General features: G+C 47.4%; 1 protein-coding gene across 3 annotated transcripts in view; it reads right to left on the minus strand.

Moving 5' to 3' along the window:
• Positions 1–22,221, minus strand: part of LOC139392286 (neurabin-1-like) — a 94,285-nt gene that overhangs the window by 3,331 nt on the left and 68,733 nt on the right. For all 3 annotated transcript variants that reach the window (XM_071140158.1, XM_071140157.1, XM_071140156.1), the window contains exons 7-15: positions 21,476–21,649; positions 20,063–20,116; positions 18,764–18,993; positions 16,190–16,286; positions 15,743–15,857; positions 13,050–13,138; positions 8,898–9,042; positions 8,444–8,564; positions 1,764–1,812 (exon numbers count right to left, since the gene is read on the minus strand). In XM_071140158.1, coding sequence (XP_070996259.1) covers positions 1,764–1,812; positions 8,444–8,564; positions 8,898–9,042; positions 13,050–13,138; positions 15,743–15,857; positions 16,190–16,286; positions 18,764–18,993; positions 20,063–20,116; positions 21,476–21,649 — 1,074 coding nt within the window. The remainder of the gene's footprint in view (positions 1–1,763; positions 1,813–8,443; positions 8,565–8,897; positions 9,043–13,049; positions 13,139–15,742; positions 15,858–16,189; positions 16,287–18,763; positions 18,994–20,062; positions 20,117–21,475; positions 21,650–22,221) is intronic.

A 22,221-nucleotide genomic window follows, 5' to 3' on the forward strand; every position in this document is an offset into this window, starting at 1 on the left:
GAGTCATCTTCTCTCAGCAGTGTGTGTGAGAGAGAGTGTGGGTGAGTGTGTGTGTATGCGCATATGTCGGTCTGTGTATGTGCATGTGTGAGTGTGTGTGTGTGTGACGAACAGGCATGTGCGCATGCATGTGTGTTTATGTGTGTGTTTACCTGCGAGACCTCAGTAGTTCTCCCTGTCCCCAGTGATAACAATAATAAACTCTGTCTGGCAGACAGACTGGGGGCATCTTAATCTCTGAAGCTTACAGCTGGCCAGACCTACCTACCTTCCGCCCAAGGTGGGCTTTCCTTAGTCAACATGGTGTCAGCGTTAGCCTTCATTAGATGTCTGCACAAACATAACCCTCCTTGTGATTTGAGGTACTGTAAGTATGTCTGATTCTCTTGTCTGTGGCCAGATTGGATCCACTGAGCTCAGTAACTAGCTGCTTTTTTGGGGTGAAAAGCTTGAGCCAGATGCACACCATCCATTAGTGATTCCCTGTTGTGCAGCCTTGAGGTTTGTGAGAAGAGAGAGAGATACATCACTTGAACCTCACCTTAGGGGAGCGGTAGGCAGCTAGATTCAGCCCCGGGATGACTTTTGTTGGTGGGGATGGCCAGGAAATAATTATAACAATTTGTACACTACAAATTGACCACAACTAAGCCCAGAAAGAGATTGTATTTCAAAAATAAATACTTGAATACTTGGGAACAGATTTCCTAAATTAAACACATTTTAAGCTGAATTCCAGCTGATTTTAAAGTATTTATTTTACTATAAACTTTGGGGGGCAAAACAAAATCACTTGCGGGCCGGTTTTGGCCCACGGGCCGACTGTTGCCGATCTCTGCCTTAAGGTTATGTATCAAGGATGAAAGACTAGATACTATGCAAAAAATGTGGTATTATATTGAAGTGATTTCCCCATTACTATGGACAAATCAAACAGCCAGTGATTGAAAGAGAAATGCTGTTACGCAAAAACCTAACCTCTGAAATGAAAATAACAAAATAAATGCTGATTCACATTCTTGAAGAAATTATGAATGATTCATTACTGTTCAGATTTCCATTGGATTTAATTCACTTCAGTCTAATCCAACATCTATATTTGTGTAAATTACTGAAATTAACTTTGATGAAGTACAATATGAATAGGCTAATTAGACCGTGTCATGCCCTGCTATGTACAGTACTTGTTCGTATTCTGTTTGATTGGGTATGATTGGAGCAAACAAGAATAAATACAATACCAAGTCATATGAATAGGAGAAGAAGTGGGGCCAAGTAAGAGATTTATGTTAAACGCATCAAAACCAGACACAGGTTAAATCAATGCAACGTGAACAAACAATATGCAACACAATAAATAGCCTTTAGGTATTATCTGCATTAGAACACATCAGTGAGCACTGTCAATACGTATTATCATGTAGATGCCCTGATTCTGATCACCGTGCCAACAGTTTTGAATCAATGTTGGTTTCCCAAATAGCACCCTCTCCCCTACATAGTACACTATGTTTGACCAGGGCACTATGTAGGGGAGAGGGTGCAATTTTGGACACAACCAGAGTCTACAGTATTTAATCAATGTCAATAGTTTAAACTCACATGGTCCAGTACTAGCCTGGTAACCATACTGTCTGTGCTGAAGCCAAACATCAGCCTATCATCTACACAACGACAGAAGAGTTACTGTATGTACATCATGGGACCTGGCTAGTCTAGTACCACTACAGACGCACAGTTTGGGTTTCTCTTCACACACATACCTTGGCCTTGAGCCTCTCTGGGCTATTCTCAGTGGAGGGCTCTGTAGAACTAGGGAAAAGAGATATGGGTTAGTAGAGAAAACACATATCAAACATTGAGATACAAAAACAGTGTGAAAATAGGTTGGGAACAACAGATTGGGACAAACAACTACAAACAGAGTGCCAGAGTTACTAAACCCCTGAACCCCCAGAGAGAATCACACCAGTAAAACCCATGAACCCCCAGAGAGAATCACACCAGTAAAACCCCTGAACCCCCAGAGAGAATCACACCAGTAAAACCCTGTACACCCAGAGAGAATCACACATGTAAAACCCCTGAATCCTCAGAGAGAATCACACCAGTAAAACCCTGTACCCCCAGAGAGAATCACACCAGTAAAACCCCTGAACCCCCAGAGAGAATCACACCAGTAAAACCCCTGAACCTCCAGAGAATCACACCAGTAAAACCCCTGAACCTCCAGAAAGAATCACACCAGTAAAACCCCTGTACCCCCAGAGAGAATAACACCAGTAAAACCCCTGTACCCCCAGAGAGAATCACACCAGTAAAACCCCTGTACCTCCAGAGAGAATCACACCAGTAAAACCCCTGTACCTCCAGAGAGAACCACACCAGTAAAACCCTGTACCTCCAGAGAGAATCACAGCAGTAAAACCCCTGAACCTCCAGAGAGAATCACACCAGTAAAACCCCTGTACCCCCAGAGAGAATCACACCAGTAAAACCCCTGAACCTCCAGAGAATCACACCAGTAAAACCCCTGAACCTCCAGAGAGAATCACACCAGTAAAACCCCTGAACCTCCAGAGAGAATCACACCAGTAAAACCCCTGTACCTCCAGAGAGAATCACACCAGTAAAACCCCTGTACCTCCAGAGAGAACTACACCAGTAAAACCCTGTACCTCCAGAGAGAATCACAGCAGTAAAACCCCTGAACCTCAAGAGAGAATCACACCAGTAAAACCCCTGTACCCCCAGAGAGAATCACACCAGTAAAACCCCTGAACCTCCAGAGAATCACACCAGTAAAACCCCTGAACCTCCAGAGAATAACACCAGTAAAACCCCTGAACCTCCAGAGAGAATCACACCAGTAAAACCCCTGAACCTCCAGAGAGAATCACACCAGTAAAACCCCTGTACCCCCAGAGAGAATAACACCAGTAAAACCCCTGTACCCCCAGAGAGAATCACACCAGTAAAACCCCTGTACCTCCAGAGAGAATCAAACCAGTAAAACCCCTGAACCCCCAGAGAGAACCACACCAGTAAAACCCTGTACCCCCAGAGAGAATCACACCAGTAAAACCCCTGAACCTCCAGAGAATCACACCAGTAAAATCCCTGAACCTCCAGAGAGAATCACACCAGTAAAACCCTGTACCTCCAGCGAGAATCACACCAGTAAAACCCCTGAACCCCCAGAGAGATTCATACCAGTAAAACCCCTGAACCTCAAGAGAATCACACCAGTAAAACCCCTGTACCCCCAGAGAGAATCACACCAGGAAAACTCCTGATCCTCCAGAGAATCACACCAGTAAAACCCCTGTACCCCCAGAGAGAATCACACCAGTAAATCCCCTGCACCCCCAGAGAGAATCACACCAGTAAAACCCCTGAACCTCCAGAGAATCACACCAGTAAAACCCCTGAACCTCCAGAGAGAATCACACCAGTAAAACCCTGTACCCCAGAGAGAATCACAGCAGTAAAACCCCTGAACCTCCAGAGAGAATCACACCAGTAAAACCCCTGAACCTCCAGAGAATCACACCAGTAAAACCCCTGAACCTCCAGAGAGAATCACACCAGTAAAACCCCTGAACCCCCAGAGAGAATCACACCAGTAAAACCCCTGAACCTCCAGAGAATCACACCAGTAAAACCCCTGAACCTCAAGAGAGAATCACACCAGTAAAACCCCTGAACCTCCAGAGAGAATCACACCGGTAAAACCCCTGAACCTCCAGAGAATCACACCAGTAAAACCCCTGAACCTCCAGAGAGAATCACACCAGTAAAACCCCTGAACCTCCAGAGAATCACACCAGTAAAACCCCTGTACCCCCAGAGAGAATCACACCAGTAAAATCCCTGATCCTCCAGATAATCACACCAGTAAAACCCCTGTACCCCCAGAGAAAATCACACCAGTAAAACCCCTGCACCCCCAGAGAGAATCACACCAGTAAAACCCCTGAACCTCCAGAGAATCACACCAGTAAAACCCTGTACCTCCAGAGAATCACACCAGTAAAACCCCTGAACCTCCAGAGAGAATCACACCAGTAAAACCCCTGAACCCCCAGAGAGAATTACACCAGTAAAACCCCTGTACCCCCAGAGAGAATCACACCTGTAAAACCCCTGAACCTCCAGAGAGAATCACACCAGTAAAACCCCTGAACCTCCAGAGAGAATCACACCAGTAAAACCACTGTACCCCCAGAGAGAATCACACTAGTAAAACCCCTGAACCTCCAGAGAATCACACCCGTAAAACCCCTGAACCTCCAGAGAATCACACCAGTAAAACCCCTGTACCCCCAGAGAGAATCACACCAGTAAAATCCCTGATCCTCCAGATAATCACACCAGTAAAACCCCTGTACCCCCAGAGAAAATCACACCAGTAAAACCCCTGCACCCCCAGAGAGAATCACACCAGTAAAACCCCTGAACCTCCAGAGAATCACACCAGTAAAACCCCTGTACCCCCAGAGAAAATCACACCAGTAAAACCCCTGCACCCCCAGAGAGAATCACACCAGTAAAACCCCTGAACCCCCAGAGAATCACACCAGTAAAACCCTGATCCTCCAGATAATCACACCAGTAAAACCCCTGTACCCCCAGAGAAAATCACACCAGTAAAACCCCTGCACCCCCAGAGAGAATCACACCAGTAAAACCCCTGAACCTCCAGAGAATCACACCAGTAAAACCCTGTACCTCCAGAGAATCACACCAGTAAAACCCCTGTACCCCCAGAGAGAATCACACCAGTAAAACCCCTGTACCCCCAGAGAGAATCACACCAGTAAATCCCCTGTACCTCCAGAGAGAATCACACCAGTAAAACCCCTGTACCTCCAGAGAGAACCACACCAGTAAAACCCTGTACCTCCAGAGAGAATCACAGCAGTAAAACCCCTGAACCTCCAGAGAGAATCACACCAGTAAAACCCCTGTACCCCCAGAGAGAATCACACCAGTAAAACCCCTGAACCTCCAGAGAATCACACCAGTAAAACCCCTGAACCTCCAGAGAGAATCACACCAGTAAAACCCCTGAACCTCCAGAGAGAATCACACCAGTAAAACCCCTGTACCTCCAGAGAGAACCACACCAGTAAAACCCTGTACCTCCAGAGAGAATCACAGCAGTAAAACCCCTGAACCTCAAGAGAGAATCACACCAGTAAAACCCCTGTACCCCCAGAGAGAATCACACCAGTAAAACCCCTGAACCTCCAGAGAATCACACCAGTAAAACCCCTGAACCTCCAGAGAATCACACCAGTAAAACCCCTGAACCTCCAGAGAGAATCACACCAGTAAAACCCCTGAACCTCCAGAGAGAATCACACCAGTAAAACCCCTGTACCCCCAGAGAGAATAACACCAGTAAAACCCCTGTACCCCCAGAGAGAATCACACCAGTAAAACCCCTGTACCTCCAGAGAGAATCAAACCAGTAAAACCCCTGAACCCCCAGAGAGAACCACACCAGTAAAACCCTGTACCCCCAGAGAGAATCACACCAGTAAAACCCCTGAACCTCCAGAGAATCACACCAGTAAAATCCCTGAACCTCCAGAGAGAATCACACCAGTAAAACCCTGTACCTCCAGCGAGAATCACACCAGTAAAACCCCTGAACCCCCAGAGAGATTCATACCAGTAAAACCCCTGAACCTCCAGAGAATCACACCAGTAAAACCCCTGTACCCCCAGAGAGAATCACACCAGGAAAACTCCTGATCCTCCAGAGAATCACACCAGTAAAACCCCTGTACCCCCAGAGAGAATCACACCAGTAAATCCCCTGCACCCCCAGAGAGAATCACACCAGTAAAACCCCTGAACCTCCAGAGAATCACACCAGTAAAACCCCTGAACCTCCAGAGAGAATCACACCAGTAAAACCCTGTACCCCAGAGAGAATCACAGCAGTAAAACCCCTGAACCTCCAGAGAGAATCACACCAGTAAAACCCCTGAACCTCCAGAGAATCACACCAGTAAAACCCCTGAACCTCCAGAGAGAATCACACCAGTAAAACCCCTGAACCCCCAGAGAGAATCACACCAGTAAAACCCCTGAACCTCCAGAGAATCACACCAGTAAAACCCCTGAACCTCAAGAGAGAATCACACCAGTAAAACCATTGAACCTCCAGAGAGAATCACACCGGTAAAACCCCTGAACCTCCAGAGAATCACACCAGTAAAACCCCTGAACCTCCAGAGAGAATCACACCAGTAAAACCCCTGAACCTCCAGAGAATCACACCAGTAAAACCCCTGTACCCCCAGAGAGAATCACACCAGTAAAATCCCTGATCCTCCAGATAATCACACCAGTAAAACCCCTGTACCCCCAGAGAAAATCACACCAGTAAAACCCCTGCACCCCCAGAGAGAATCACACCAGTAAAACCCCTGAACCTCCAGAGAATCACACCAGTAAAACCCTGTACCTCCAGAGAATCACACCAGTAAAACCCCTGAACCTCCAGAGAGAATCACACCAGTAAAACCCCTGAACCCCCAGAGAGAATTACACCAGTAAAACCCATGTACCCCCAGAGAGAATCACACCTGTAAAACCCCTGAACCTCCAGAGAGAATCACACCAGTAAAACCCCTGAACCTCCAGAGAGAATCACACCAGTAAAACCACTGTACCCCCAGAGAGAATCACACTAGTAAAACCCCTGAACCTCCAGAGAATCACACCAGTAAAACCCCTGAACCTCCAGAGAATCACACCAGTAAAACCCCTGTACCCCCAGAGAGAATCACACCAGTAAAAGCCCTGATCCTCCAGATAATCACACCAGTAAAACCCCTGTACCCCCAGAGAAAATCACACCAGTAAAACCCCTGCACCCCCAGAGAGAATCACACCAGTAAAACCCCTGAACCTCCAGAGAATCACACCAGTAAAACCCCTGTACCCCCAGAGAAAATCACACCAGTAAAACCCCTGCACCCCCAGAGAGAATCACACCAGTAAAACCCCTGAACCTCCAGAGAATCACACCAGTAAAACCCTGTACCTCCAGAGAATCACACCAGTAAAACCCCTGAACCTCCAGAGAGAATCACACCAGTAAAACCCCTGAACCCCCAGAGAGAATTACACCAGTAAAACCCCTGTACCCCCAGAGAGAATCACACCTGTAAAACCCCTGAACCTCCAGAGAGAATCACACCAGTAAAACCCCTGAACCTCCAGAGAGAATCACACCAGTAAAACCACTGTACCCCCAGAGAGAATCACACTAGTAAAACCCCTGAACCTCCAGAGAATCACACCAGTAAAACCCCTGTACCTCCAGAGAATCACACCAGTAAAACCCCTGAACCTCCAGAGAGAATCACACCAGTAAAAAGTGGGTGGGATGGAGGGGTGGGTGGGTTTGATGGGGTGGTTCTGGTGGGATGGAGGGTTGGTTTCGGTGGGATGGAGGGGTAGGTTTGGTTTGTTGGGATGGAGGGGTGGTTCTGGTGGGATGGAGGGGTGGTTTGGTGGGATGGAGGGGTGGATTTTGGTGGGATGGAGGGGTGGTTTTGTGGGCTGGAGGGTGGGTTTTGGTGGGATGGAGGATTGGGTTTTGGTGGGCTGGAGGGGTGGGTTTTGGTGGGTTTGGTGGGACAAAGGGGTGGGTTTGGTGGGATGGAGGGGTGGTTTTGGTGGGATGGAGGGGTGGTTTTGGTGGGATGGAGGGGTGGGTTTGGCGGGACGGACGGATGAGTTTTGGTGGGATGGGGGGGTGTGTTTGGGTGGGGTGGATGGGTGGGTTTGGTGGGATGGATGGGTGGGTTTGGATGGGATGGAGGAGTGGGTTTGGTGGGATGGATGGGTGGGTTTGGGTGGGTTTGGTGGGATGGAGGGGTGGGTTTGGTGGGATGGATGGGTGGGTTTGGGTGGGATGGAGGAGTGGGTTTGGTGGGATGGATGGGTGGGTTTGGGTGGGATGGAGGAGTGGGTTTGGTGGGATGGATGGGTGGGTGGGTTTGGGTGGGATGGAGGAGTGGGTTTGGTGGGATGGACGGGTGAGTTTTAGGGGTGGGAGAGGTGTGCTTTGTGTAGGAGACCCAGCTGTATTGTTGTCTGCAGTCACAGCAGCGGCTGCCAGCCACAGTGGGGATTTAGATGAACACCGCATAACAGAACCCTTTGTGGTTTCAGGTAGAACTCTTTTGGCTTTCATGTAGAACCCTCTGTGGAAAGGGTTCTACATGGAACTCAAAAGTGTTCTACCGCGAACCAAAAAGGGTTCTTCAAAGTGTTCTCCTATGGGGACAGCCAAAGAACCCTTTTATGTTCTAGATATTACCTTTTTTTCAAAGAGTGCAGACACAGACAGATCTGTACATAGGGGAAATTTCACCCCGTAGCCAGAGGAACACAGTGGCAGAGAGGTGGTTAGTACCTGTTTCCTGGTGAGCTTCTGGGGTCCTTCCCTTTGCTTCGTGTCAGTGGGTCCAGACCGCTCCTGGTGATCTTCTCGTCCAGGCTGAGAGAGGGGCTGGACACCACAGGAGACTGAGACCCTGCACACATCATCAGAAAGGTTCAAGAAATAGATGCAAACCTCCAGCAACAAGTATTAACATCACTACATTGTGATCAAGGACGTGACTTTCTCTGAAGTCATCTTTGAAGACAATGTATGTTCTGCATTCATATTCGTAAGATGCTGCCCTCATCATCATTACAGTTTTTGCTCTGTACTGAAAGCGCTCTATCTTGAAAACTGGACCTAAGGCATGTACCATTTTGGGGGGATTATATTAACACGGGCCTAATGAACAAAATACTCAAATATGAGTTATTGATGTGGGTAACACTAAGTATAATGGTTTATGATGTGGTTCTACACTGACCGTTGTTGTCTGCTGCCTGCTGGAGGAGGGTGTGTCTGGGGGAGCCCTCAGCACTGCCAGGGGCCCTGGAGGCTCTGGATTCATCCACAGTACTGGAGGCTGCACTCCGCATGGATGAACGAGTATTGCCAGGGCCCTCTGATGCCTGGAGAGAGAGAGAGACAGAGAGACAGAGCGAGAAGAAAGGGAGGCAGAGAGAGAGAGGAGACGCAGAGAGAGGGGAAAGGAGAAGGAGGGACAAAGTAAGGAGGGAGGGAGGGAGGGAGGGAGGGAGGGAGGGAGGGAGGGAGGGAGGGAGGGAGGGAGGGAGGGAGGGAGGGAGAAGAAAGGGAGGCAGAGAGAGAGAGAGGAGACGCAGAGAGAGGGGAAAGGAGAAGGAGGAACAAAGTAAGGAGGGAGGGAGGGATCAATAAAGAAGGGGAAAGATAGAAGGAGAGATAGAAAGAAAGACAGAAAGATGAACACAGAGAAAGAGAGAATTACTTTAACAATGCTATCAAAAATCTGAGGACTATACTGAAGACTGTCTGTCTGGTGGCTGGTGACTGTCTGTCTTCAGTATAGTGGCTGGTGACTGTCTGTCCTCTGTACAATCGTGGCCAAAAGTTTTGAGAATGACACAAATATACATTTTCACGTCTGCTGCCTCAGTTTGTATGATGGCAATTTGCATATACTCCAGAATGTTATTAAGAGTGATCAGATGAATTGCAAAGTCCCCATGCAAAGTCCTCATGCAAATCCCATAAAAACATTTCCACTGCATTTCAGCCCTGCCACAAATGGACCAGCTGACATCATGTCAAAGATTTTCTCGTTAACACAGGTGTGAGTGTTGACGAGGACAAGACTGGAGATTATTCTGTCATGCTGATTGAGTTTGAATAACAGACTAGAAGCTTCAAAAGGAGGGTGGTGCTTGGAATCATTGTTCTTCCTTTGGTTACCTGCAAGGAAACACGTGCCGTCATCATTGCTTTGCACGAAAAGTGCTTCACAGGCAAGACTATTGCTGCCAGTAAGATTGCACCTAAATCAACCATTTATCGGATCATCAAGAACTTCAAGGAGTGCGGTTCAATTGTTGTGAAGAAGGCTTCAGGGAGCCCAAGAAAGTCCAGCAAGCGCCAAGACCGTCTCCTAAAGTTGATTCAGCTGCGGGATCCACCACCAGCTTGCTCAGGAATGGCAGCAGGCAGGTGTGAGTGCATCTGCACGCACTGTGAGGCGAAGACTTTTGGAGGATGGCCTGGTGTCAAGAAGGGCAGCAACGAAGCCACTTCTCTCCAGGAAAAACATCAGGGACAGACTGATATTCTGCAAAAGGTACAGGGATTGGACTGCTGAGGACTGGGGTAAAGTCATTTTCTCTGATGAATTCCCTTTCCGATTGTTTGGGGCATCCGGAAAAAAGCTTGTCCGGAGAAGACAAGGTGAGCGCTACTATCAGTCCTGTGTCATGCCAACAGTAAAGCATCCTGAGACCCTTCATGTGTGGGGTTGCTTCTCAGCCAAGGGAGTGGGCTCACTCACAATTTTGCCTAAGAACACAGCCATGAATAAAGAATGGTACCAATATATCCTCCGAGAGCAACTTCTCCCAACCATCCAGGAACAGTTTGGTGACAAACAATGCCTTTTCCAGCATGATGGAGCACCTTGCCATAAAGCAAACGTGATAACTAAGTGTCTCAGGGAAAAAAACATCCATATTTTGGGTCCATGGCCAGGAAACTCCCCAGACCTTAATCCCATTGAGAACTTGTGGTCAATCCTCAAGAGGCGGGTGGACAAACAAAAGCACACATATTCTAACAAACTCCAAGCATTGATTATGCAAGAATGGGCTGCCATCAGTCAGGAGGTGGCCCAGAAGTTAATTGACAGCATGCCAGGGCAGATTGCAGAGGTCTGCAAATATTGACTCTTTGCATCAACTTCATGTAATTGTCAATAAAAGCCTTTGACACTTATGAAATGCTTGTAATTATACTTCAGTATTCCATAGTAACATCTGACAAAAATATCTAAAGACACTGAGGCAGCAGACTTTGTAAAAATTTATATTTGTGTCATTCTCAAAACTTTTGGCCTGGACTGTATAGTGGCTGGTGACTGTTTGTCTTCAGTATAGTGGCTGGTGACTGTCTTTCTTCAGTATAGTGGCTGGTGACTGTTTGTCTTCAGTATAGTGGCTGGTGACTGTCTGTCTTCAGTATAGTGGCTGGTGACTGTCTGTCTTCAGTATAGTGGCTGGTGACTGTTTGTCTTCAGTATAGTGGCTGGTTACTGTCTATCTTCAGTATAGTGGCTGGTGACTGTCTGTCTTCAGTATAGTGGCTGGAGACTGTCTGTCTTCAGTATAGTGGCTGGTGACTGTCTATCTTCAGTATAGTGGCTGGTGACTGTCTGTCTTCAGTATAGTGGCTGGTGACTGTCTGTCTTCAGTATAGTGGCTGGTGACTGTCTATCTTCAGTATAGTGGCTGGTGACTGTCTGTCTTCAGTATAGTGGCTGGTGACTGTCTGTCTTCAGTATAGTGGCTGGTGACTGTCTGTCTTCAGTATAGTGGCTGGTAACTGTCTATCTTCAGTATAGTGGCTGGTGACTGTTTGTCTTCAGTATAGTGGCTGGTGACTGTCTGTCTTCAGTATAGTGGCTGGTGACTGTCTGTCTTCAGTATAGTGGCTGGTGACTGTCTGTCTTCAGTATAGTGGCTGGTGACTGTCTGTCTTCAGTATAGTGGCTGGTAACTGTCTATCTTCAGTATAGTGGCTGGTGACTGTTTGTCTTCAGTATAGTGGCTGGTGACTGTCTATCCTCTGTATAGTGTCTGGTGACTGTCTGTCTTCAATATAGTGGCTGATGACTGTCAATCTTCAGTATAGTGGCTGATGACTGTCAATCTTCAGTATAGTGGCTGATGACTGTCAATCTTCAGTATAGTGGCTGATGACTGTCAATCTTCAGTATAGTGGCTGGTAACTAACTGTCTGTCCTCTGTATAGTGGCTGGTGACTGTCTATCTTCAGTATAGTGGCTGGTGACTGTCTGTCCTCTGTATAGTGGCTGGTGACTGTCTGTCTTCAGTATAGTGGCTGGTGACTGTCTGTCCTCTGTATAGTGGCTGGTGACTGTCTATCTTCAGTATAGTGGCTGGTGACTGTCTGTCCTCTGTATAGTGGCTGGTGACTGTCTGTCTTCAGTATAGTGGCTGATGACTGTCAATCTTCAGTATAGTGGCTGATGACTGTCAATCTTCAGTATAGTGGCTGGTAACTAACTGTCTGTCCTCTGTATAGTGTCTGGTGACTGTCTGTCCTCTGTATAGTGGCTGGTGACTGTCTGTCTTCCTGCTTTTCTAAGCCTATATACTGTAGTCGGAGTCTGCGTCCCAAATGGCACCCTATTTCCTGTATAGTGTAGAGTCCTATGGGCCCCGGTCAAAAGGGCCCTGGTCAACAGGGTGGCATTTGGGGCGAAGCCCTGCTCAATATTATTGCTGAGTACCTGGGAAAGAGTGTTTTCCAAAAGAGCCTTTACCAGAAATGAACTCAGTAAGGAAGGAGAAGAGGCTTTGACACCACTCAGGATTAAATAGGTGTGTCGCAGGGCACAGACTCGTAGCCAGAAATGAATATATTACATAAAGGCTTTTTTATAAACTGGGTGATCCGAACCCTGAATGCTGATTGGCTGACAGCCGTGGTATATCAGACCAACAAAACATGTATTTTTACTGCTCTAATTACGTTGGTAACCAGTTTATAATAGCAATAAAGCTCCTCAGTGGTTTGTGGTGTATATATATATACCACGGCTAACGGCTGTATCCAGGCACAAGAACAGCCCTTAGCCGTAGTATATTGGCCATATACCACACCTCCTCGTGCCTTATTGCTTAATTATATACGGGCAGAGGACAGACAGGACTAACCTCACACACTCACACTGATTAACTTCAATAAATCATAGAAGTATGAAAACAGCTCAATTCATTTTCAATGAGTAATGTTGATTCAACATCTGGTAGTGATTATAGCAGACTGATGATATCATCAATGAGACTAAAGTCTGTTGTATGTATTAAAATGGTGTGAGTCAACAGAACTGGTGCTGTGTGTGCGTGCGTGTGTGTGTGTCCATTCTAACCTCTCCCTCTGTAGAGCTGATGCTGTCCTGTAGTAGTCCTCTGGAGAGTCTCTGTCTACTTCCAGCGTGGGGAACCACCTCACTCAGCTCTGGAAAAACACACAACACAACACTGATCTCAGATCGGTTTGTGCTATCATTTTTGGCATGACAAGGAGTTGACATTATAGTACAAACAGATCTGGGACCAGGCTAACAAAGGTCCTCTTGCTATAGAATTACATGAACATACTGTATAGATGAAATCATTAGGTACCATACATGTGTAGATCTATCGCAGGCCTTTACCCCCAATCTCCTTAGACTAGCGTCCTGTCTAGGGGATGTCCTTGTACATCAAGCTGCCTCACGCTACAGAAACATGAGATAGGCTCCTGCTCCTTCCTATGAGCCGTTCTGCGTCCCACAAGCCAAGGCTACTTACTTCACTATGGATGGATTTACAGGACTGTATGAACGGTATGTAAATACACACACAAACATCCAAATCAAATCACACACCACTATTCACAGAACAGAAGGGTCCCTCCCTCCACCCCTCTTTCCTTCCCTCCCACCCCTCCCTCTCGCTCTCCTCCCTCCCTCTCTGTCCCGCTCTCTCTTTCCCTCCCTCCGCCTCTCTCCCCCTGCCTCCGCCTCGCTCTACCTCCCTCCCTATCTCTCGCTCCCTGATATTGCTTAATCAACTGCCTCATTCAGTCTCTCCAGATCTGGATCAGTATTCGGAGACTGCCCACTGTCCCCTCATCAGGTCTTTTATGGATCCCGGAGATGGCAGATCAAGGGTCACTGCATCCATTATAATGGACTGGAAGAAGCCAGAGGAGCCCAGAAAAAAAGGCCAGTGATAGTATGGATCCCAAATGGAATCCTAGTTCCTACATAGTGCACTAAATAGGAAGAAGGGTGTTATTTGGGACCCAAACCATGTGTTTACGTCTGAAGGACAGATTTAGTTTGCAATGGTTTACTGTTTGTTTGTTTACTGAAGTGGCATTGGAGTACAAGGTCAAAGTTCAAAGTGCATTCAGAGGTAATGCACGGTGGGTGAAAAAAATAATAAGAGGGATTTGCAAAAGAGAAGCATCAAGCAAAACAAGCATTAATACAAGGACACGTCTCAAGCCTTTGGGTACTGTTAGTCTTAGAGCTAGTGATGACGGTATGCATTAATACAAGGACACATCTCAAGCCTTTGGGTACTGTTAGTCTTAGAGCTAGTGATGACGGTATGCATTAATACAAGGACACATCTCAAGCCTTTGGGTACTGTTAGTCTTAGAGCTAGTGATGACAGTATGCATTAATACAAGGACACATCTCAAGCCTTTGGGTACTGTTAGTCTTAGAGCTAGTGATGACAGTATGCATTAATACAAGCCGCTTCCCAAATGACACCCTATTCCCGAATCCCTACATAGTGCACTACTTTTGACCAGAGCCAATCGGATGTCATTTGGAGTGATGACGGTAAGGACACTGGGTACTGTTAGTCTTACTAGTGATGACGGTATGCATTAATACAAGGACATAGTCCTTGTTTGCCCCCCCCCATGTCCCTAATAAGGTAATAACAGCAGAGTTTGAGGGCAAAGGAAATAGGAAAGGAGCTGATAGGACAGATGTAGGGTGTATCTCAGGGTTTGAGTGACACTGACACATCAACCCCTCCTAAGGATGTGTCATTTCTCTCTACAGCCTCCATTACCCTGATAGAGACTTATAGCTAAGACAGGGATACGGTGATGGGGGGATAAGCTGTCCTTGTTTCATTGGCAATAGAGAGAAATAGTAATGGCGTCTTTGTCGGCACTAACTCCACCATGGTTCATTGGACAAAGCCTATGAGGAAAATGAATGGCGTTTTGGATAAACGGCGAAAATAAGGTCTGTGGGGAACACAGGCTTAGGAGATCTTATATGTTTTGTTCTATGAGATAACCTTCATCAGCTAATGTCACTTTGTGAATTTTGAAGAATTTGAGTAATAATAAAAAGGTCATAAAATCACAGGCTTAATGACTCTTTAAAGTTAATGTTAACTGACTGATATTATCTCACAGAACAAAATAATTCAAATCTCCTAAGCATGTGTTAAACTCTGACCTTATTTTCAGCGTTTATCCCAGAACCCCATTATTTCCTCATTCATTTCCCTATAGGGATGGCTGAACGAACCAGAGGTAACTTGTTTCCGGGTTTTAGGACTACAAACTGGCGCGTTATGGAAACAGTGTACTGAATCTTTCTCACAGTACAAGCTTAAACAATGCATCATCTACAGAGTAGGTTCATCCCAAATGGTACCCTATCCATATATAGTGCACTACTTTTGACCAGGGCCCATAGGGAAGAGAAGTGAGAAGTGGGGGATGAGCGGTTAAGAGCATTGGGCCAGTAACTGAAAGGTTGCTGGATCGAATCCCCAAGCCGACTAGATGACAAGTCTGTCAATGTGCCCTTGAGCAAGGTACTTAACCCTAATTGCTCCTGTAAGTTGCTCTGGATAAGAACGTCTGCTAAATGACAAAAAATGTACAATTAGAATGGATGGAAGATTCAGGGTCAATCATTTGAGCATAACCCGTAATGTGTATTCTATTTCCACATTGTGGGTATTACTGCCTAGGGAGGGAGCTAGACTAGAATATGACCACTGTATTTCTGGATCTCTCCATCTCCCTGAGACTCACCTCTTGCAGGGCCGGCCATCCCAGGACTCTGCTGTTGGGCGCTGTTGTTGTTGTTGTTCATCTGGATGCCATTTTGTTTCATCAGTTGCATCAGCTCAGACTCCAGGGCTGCAATCTGCGTAGAAACCGTTTCAAATGAGTTTCAGGCTTAGCGACCAATGCAGTGTGGCTGTCCAGTGGCTCCCTCCACTGGCAACATCATGTACCAGCAGGGGAAATGTCTAATCGAGGCAGTGGACTAATGTTGAACTGGGGTAATTACATAAGGCATTTATCTTGTACTTAGACAGCTTTGCACTGTACACAGTCAGCATTGTAAGCGTATACATGTACATCAAAGCCATGTACTGTGGCAAGTATGTGCTGAATGCTCACCTAAAAAGGAATGGGTGTAATCAGCAGCATTGAGAAAATGGGAGAGGGAATATACAGAGAAAGTATAGTTACCCTGACTTGCAGTCTCTGGATCTCCTCCAGGTGGGCCTTCTCTGTATCCTCCAGCCTCTTCCTCTCTGCTTCCTCCTTCTGGACAAACTCCACCTCTCTGGAAGTAACAGAGGGCTGGGGTTAGAAGGGTGTGTTGGTGGCCCTCTGACAGGGGTGGGGTTAGAAAGGTGTGTTGGTGGCCCTCTGACAGGGGTGGGGTTAGAAGGGTGTGTTGGTGGCCCTCTGACAGGGGTGGGGTTAGAAGGGTGTGTTTGTGGCCCTCTGACAGGGGTGGGGTTAGAAGGGTGTGTTGGTGGCCCTCTGACAGGGGTGGGGTTAGAAGGGTGTGTTGGTAGCCCTCTGACAGGGGTGGGGTTAGAAGGGTGTGTTGGAGGCCCTCTGACAGGGGTGGGGTTAGAAGGGTGTGTTGGTGGCCTTCTGACAGGGGTGGGGTTAGAAGGGTGTGTTGGTGGCCCTCTGACAGGGGTGGGGTTAGAAGGGTGTGTTGGTGGCCTTCTGACAGGGGTGGGGTTAGAAGGGTGTGTTGGTGGCCCTCTGACAGGGGTGGGGTTAGAAGGGTATGTTGGTGGCCCTCTGACAGGGGTGGGGTTAGAAGGGTGTGTTGGTGGCCCTCTGACAGGGGTGGGGTTAGAAGGGTATGTTGGTGGCCCTCTGACAGGGGTGGGGTTAGAAGGGTGTGTTGGTGGCCCTCTGACAGGGGTGGGGTTAGAAGGGTGTGTTGGTGGCCCTCTGACAGGGGTGGGGTTAGAAGGGTGTGTTGGTGGCCCTCTGACAGGGGTGGGGTTAGAAGGGTGTGTTGGTGGCCCTCTGACAGGGGTGGAGTTAGAAGGGTGTGTTGGTGGCCCTCTGACAGGGGTGGGGTTAGAAGGGTGTGTTGGTGGCCCTCTGACAGGGGTGGGGTTAGAAGGGTATGTTGGTGGCCCTCTGACAGGAGTGGGGTTAGAAGGGTGTGTTGGAGGCCCTCTGACAGGGGTGCGGTTAGAAGGGTGTGTTGGTGGCCTTCTGACAGGGGTGGGGTTAGAAGGGTGTGTTGGTGGCCCTCTGACAGGGGTGGGGTTAGAAGGGTGTGTTGGTGGCCTTCTGACAGGGGTGGGGTTAGAAGGGTGTGTTGGTGGCCCTCTGACAGGGGTGGGGTTAGAAGGGCATGTTGGTGGCCCTCTGACAGGGGTGGGGTTAGAAGGGTGTGTTGGTGGCCCTCTGACAGGGGTGGGGTTAGAAGGGTGTGTTGGTGGCCCTCTGACAGGGGTGGGGTTAGAAGGGTGTGTTGGTGGCCCTCTGACAGGGGTGGGGTTAGAAGGGTGTGTTGGTGGCCCTCTGACAGGGGTGGGGTTAGAAGGGTGTGTTGGTTGCCCTCTGACAGGGGTGGGGTTAGAAGGGTGTGTTGGTGGCCCTCTGACAGGGGTGGGGTTAGAAGGGTGTGTTGGTGGCCCTCTGACAGGGGTGGGGTTAGAAGGGTGTGTTGGTGGCCCTCTGACAGGGGTGGGGTTAGAAGGGTGTGTTGGTGGCCCTCTGACAGGGGTGGGGTTAGAAGGGTGTGTTGGTGGCCCTCTGACAGGGGTGGGGTTAGAAGGGTATGTTGGTGGCCCTCTAACAGGGGTGAGGTTAGAAGGGTGTGTTGGTGGCCCATCTGAGTGGCTAGTTACTAGACCAGAGCAACAGATCTGAAATGTGTGGTTAGGTACTGAATAGACCAGAGCAACACGTCTGGAGTGTGTGGCTAGGTACAGACTAGACCAGAGCAACACGTCTGGAGTGTGTGGCTAGGTACTGACTAGACCAGAGCAACACGTCTGGAGTGTGTGGCTAGGTACTGACTAGACCAGAGCAACACGTCTGGAGTGTGTGGCTAGGTACTGACTAGACCAGAGCAACACATCTGGAGTGTGTGGCTAGGTACTGACTAGACCAGAGCAACACGTTTGGAGTGTGTGGCTAGGTACTGAATAGACCAGAGCAACACGTCTGGAGTGTGTGGCTAGGTACTGAATAGACCAGAGCAACACGTCGGGAGTGTGTGGCTAGGTACTGAATAGACCAGAGCAACACGTCTGGAGTGTGTGGCTAGGTACTGACTAGACCAGAGCAACATGTCTGGAGTGTGTGGCTAGGTACTGACTAGACCAGAGCAACACGTCTGGAGTGTGTGGCTAGGTACTGAATAGACCAGAGCAACACGTCTGGAGTGTGTGGCTAGGTACTGACTAGACCAGAGCAACACGTCTGGAGTGTGTGGCTAGGTACTGACTAGACCAGAGCAACACGTCTGGAGTGTGTGGCTAGGTACAGACTAGACCAGAGCAACACGTCTGGAGTGTGTGGCTAGGTACTGACTAGACCAGAGCAACACGTCTGGAGTGTGTGGCTAGGTACTGACTAGACCAGAGCAACACGTCTGGAGTGTGTGGCTAGGTACTGACTAGACCAGAGCAACAGATCTGGGGATGAGTAACTCCCGAATAGGGGATAGAACCTGGGTTCGTAACATAACAGCCTTACTAAGGCTAAGAATGTTAGAATATATTGAACCAGTGTATTGTCTAATTAAGACCAGTTTAGTACCAGACTTTGACTCACTTCTGCTGGAAGTCTTTGATGAGTTTTTTGGCCTTGTTGTACTTCTTCTCTAGGGTGGTGTACTGGCACTGGGCCTCCTTCAGGTGCTCGTTGACCGTGTGGCACAGGGTCTGGGCCTCGATCCAGTAACTCTCCAGCTTCAGCATCCTCTCCTTGTTCTCCTCCATGCTGGCCTTCAGCTGGCTCTTCTCCTTCTCCCAGCGCGCCTTCTCCCTCTCCACCACAGCAAGCTGGGATAGACAAGCACAGATAAGCATGGTATTACACTCACACACCAACACGGCCTACACCCACCACTAGGTACATCATTAAAAACAAACAGTGGAACACAAATACAGTATTGACAGATTTCCAAATACTGTAATGTACAGGCCAGCTGACTGACTAGACACACTATGGTATTACGTGTTGTCACGATACCAGTACTTTGATACGAGGAAGCAACGAAGCAAATAAAACACGAAGATGACAACATTTCTTTGGAAATAGTCCTAATGTTGGAAGAAACGTTTGTTAATTTTTCAAGCTGTAGCACACAATATTTGACAAAAGTAGGTTTTAAAGAAACAAAGACTTGAGTCTGCTTTGTGTTTGTCTTTTTGCCATGGAAACTCAGGTACAGTATGATAGTCAACACTAAAAAAGAGACTGTAACACATAACATAAAACACATAGCACCATAATATACTTGACTTAAGGCTAATCCAGACTTCACAACGGAGAGAAACTAACAGACCATGTCCTGACAAGCCCTTCGTTGAGCTTAGTTTATTGGTGTGACCTCCTTCTAAACATTGTTATTGTATTAAATCCTTCTACTCCTCAGGGCAACCCTCTCCCAAGGACCACCAGAGCAGCTCATGCTCAGAGTATTACACCAACAAGCTTATCTTTCAATTTCACTAAATCCACTCATTGAATTCAGTTAATATCTCTAAATCATTTCCTGCAGTTTGAGCTAAGCTGTCCTCGTGAGGATGCAGAGGGAGGATGAAGAAGAAACTGTTAGAAAGCTGTGCCTGCTTGCATGTCACTCTCACTTAACCACTGGCTATCTCACTGCCCAGACACCTTTGACATGAAACTGCAAGAGGCAACTCTGCAGTGAAGCTAAACTGATCAAATATACATGCAATTGCCTTAACTATTCATTACTACCTTAAAATAGAAACTATTATACCCTGCACTGTCCAATGACGTCCTTTTTCCAAACATATGTCTATTTCTCATGCGTATATTGCACTTAATTTGCCTTTTATACCATTCATCTTAGAGATGACAGCAGGGCACATTTCTTACCTTGTTTTTGAGCTTCTGTATCTCTGCCTCGGTGACAGTGTGCTTGATCTGCAGCTGAGGGAGTAGAAAGGGAAGAGGTCGATCTGATGATCAAACAATTGGCCGCGCAGCCTCTGTTCTGGGCTAGCCTCGTGCACACACAACCACTGAGAAGAGCCACACAGCCCAGCCCATGCATGACAGCACTCTCTACCACTGACAGGGAGAGACTCACAGAACAGGAGACCAAGAAGGAGAGAGAGAAAGGTCCAAAGTAGAGAGGGAGAGAGAGAAAGGTCCAATGTAGAGAGGGAGAGAGAGAAAGGTCCAAAGTAGAGAGGGAGAGAGAAAGGTACAAAGTAGAGAGGGAGAGAGAGAAAGGTACAAAGTAGAGAGGGAGAGAGAGAAAGGTCCAAAGTAGAGAGGGAGAGAGAGAAAGGTACAAAGTAGAGGGAGAGAGAGAAAGGTACAAAGTAGAGAGGGAGAGAGAAAGGTACAAAGTAGAGAGGGAGAGAGAGAAAGGTCCAAAGTAGAGAGGGAGAGAAAGAAAGGTACAAAGTAGAGAGGGAGAGAGAGAAAGGTCCAAAATAGAGAGGGAGAGAGAGAAAGGTACAAAGTAGAGAGGGAGAGAGAGAAAGGTCCAAAATAGAGAGGGAGAGAGAGAAAGGTACAAAGTAGAAAGGGAGAGAGAGAAAGGTACAAAATAGAGAGGGAGAGAAAGAAAGGTCCAAAATAGAGAGGGAGAGAGAGAAAGGTACAAAGTAGAGAGGGAGAGAGAGAAAGGTACAAAATAGAGAGGGAGAGAAAGAAAGGTCCAAAATAGAGAGGGAGAGAGAGAAAGGTACAAAGTAGAGAGGGAGAGAGAGAAAGGTCCAAAATAGAGGGAGAGTCAGTAGGCAGAGAGATAAACGTGGAGTGATTGACAGAAAGTGAAAGGGATATAGGAACGACATATCTGCTAAGAGAGAATTGAAGAAAGAGAGGCAGTTGAGGAAAGTGAAAGAGAGAGAGAGTCCCAGTGAGAGAGAGTAGAGGTCTTGGGACAGTAGAGATTACATGATTTCTCACTCAATATCCAGAACACCGCAGTGCAGCTCAGGCAATTTGTTAAATGTGTCACACAAGTGTGGAGTGAGGGACAAAATGTTCTGGTGCCAGCAGTGCTAGTAAGGCGTTTCAATCAATATTACTAGCAGGTTGGGTCCTTTAAAAAGGAAAATGGGCTCTAGAAGAAAGTAACGGCCAAAAACTACATTTCAGTCATTTGTTACTCTTTGACTTTGTTGCAATCAGGAAGGAGAAAGAGTTGTTGAACAAAGTTCCGGGCCACAGTATTAGTGATTTTAGTGTGCTGGAATACTTAGACTAATGAAATAGACAGAAGAATATAATCAAATAAATACAATAGACAAATGAAAGGGGTGTTTGAGTGACCTCTCTGAATGTCTGGTAGAGTTTGGTAGCGTCCAACTCTGAGGGGGAAATGATGTCATCTGTTTCTGGCAAATCGAACACCTCGATGCTCTTCTCCCCGTCACCCTCCTCATCCCCCCCACCGTCTGCGGCCGGCCCCGCCTCCTCCTCCTCATCAGTGGCGTACTCCCCAGTCTGAGGACACACACACACACAACATGAGAAATGAGAACACATTCCATAACTAGTCGTACATGTCACTGGGAACACAGTGTTATGTATCTAAAGCTCGTTTCCTGTTTTCCTCTTCTCTTTCGTTGTTCTGACTTGGTCTAACTTTCATTGAGTTATCCCTTCCTATTTTAAGAAGCGCTGCCTGCCACTCCAATGTTGCATTTGATAATGAAAACGATTAATATTTTTTACAGTGAGGACAACAAGTACACCAGTGTAAGCTTTCTCTCAGCCAAGGTTGTAAATTCAGCGCTCTTTCTCAGGATGGAGGGGGAAGGCAGAGGCTCTGTAAGCTCACAATAATGCCTCCAAAACTCAACAGCACTGAGAGGATGGTTAAGTTCATAACTGATGTTTTTCCATAACTAATTAGAGAGGTGGCTGTGTTATTATGAGGAAAGGAGAGAGAGCGAAATAGACTTAGCGAGAGTGAGCGAGAGACCAGTTGTCCGGTCTGGGTACAGGATGACAGGGGTCCTGTCAAAGTGAGAGGGACAGGGATGATTGAGGGATGGGGAGTTGAGGAGAGAGTC

This window comes from Oncorhynchus clarkii, chromosome 32, assembly GCF_045791955.1.
Source record: "Oncorhynchus clarkii lewisi isolate Uvic-CL-2024 chromosome 32, UVic_Ocla_1.0, whole genome shotgun sequence".
NCBI classification, from domain to species: domain Eukaryota; kingdom Metazoa; phylum Chordata; class Actinopteri; order Salmoniformes; family Salmonidae; genus Oncorhynchus; species Oncorhynchus clarkii.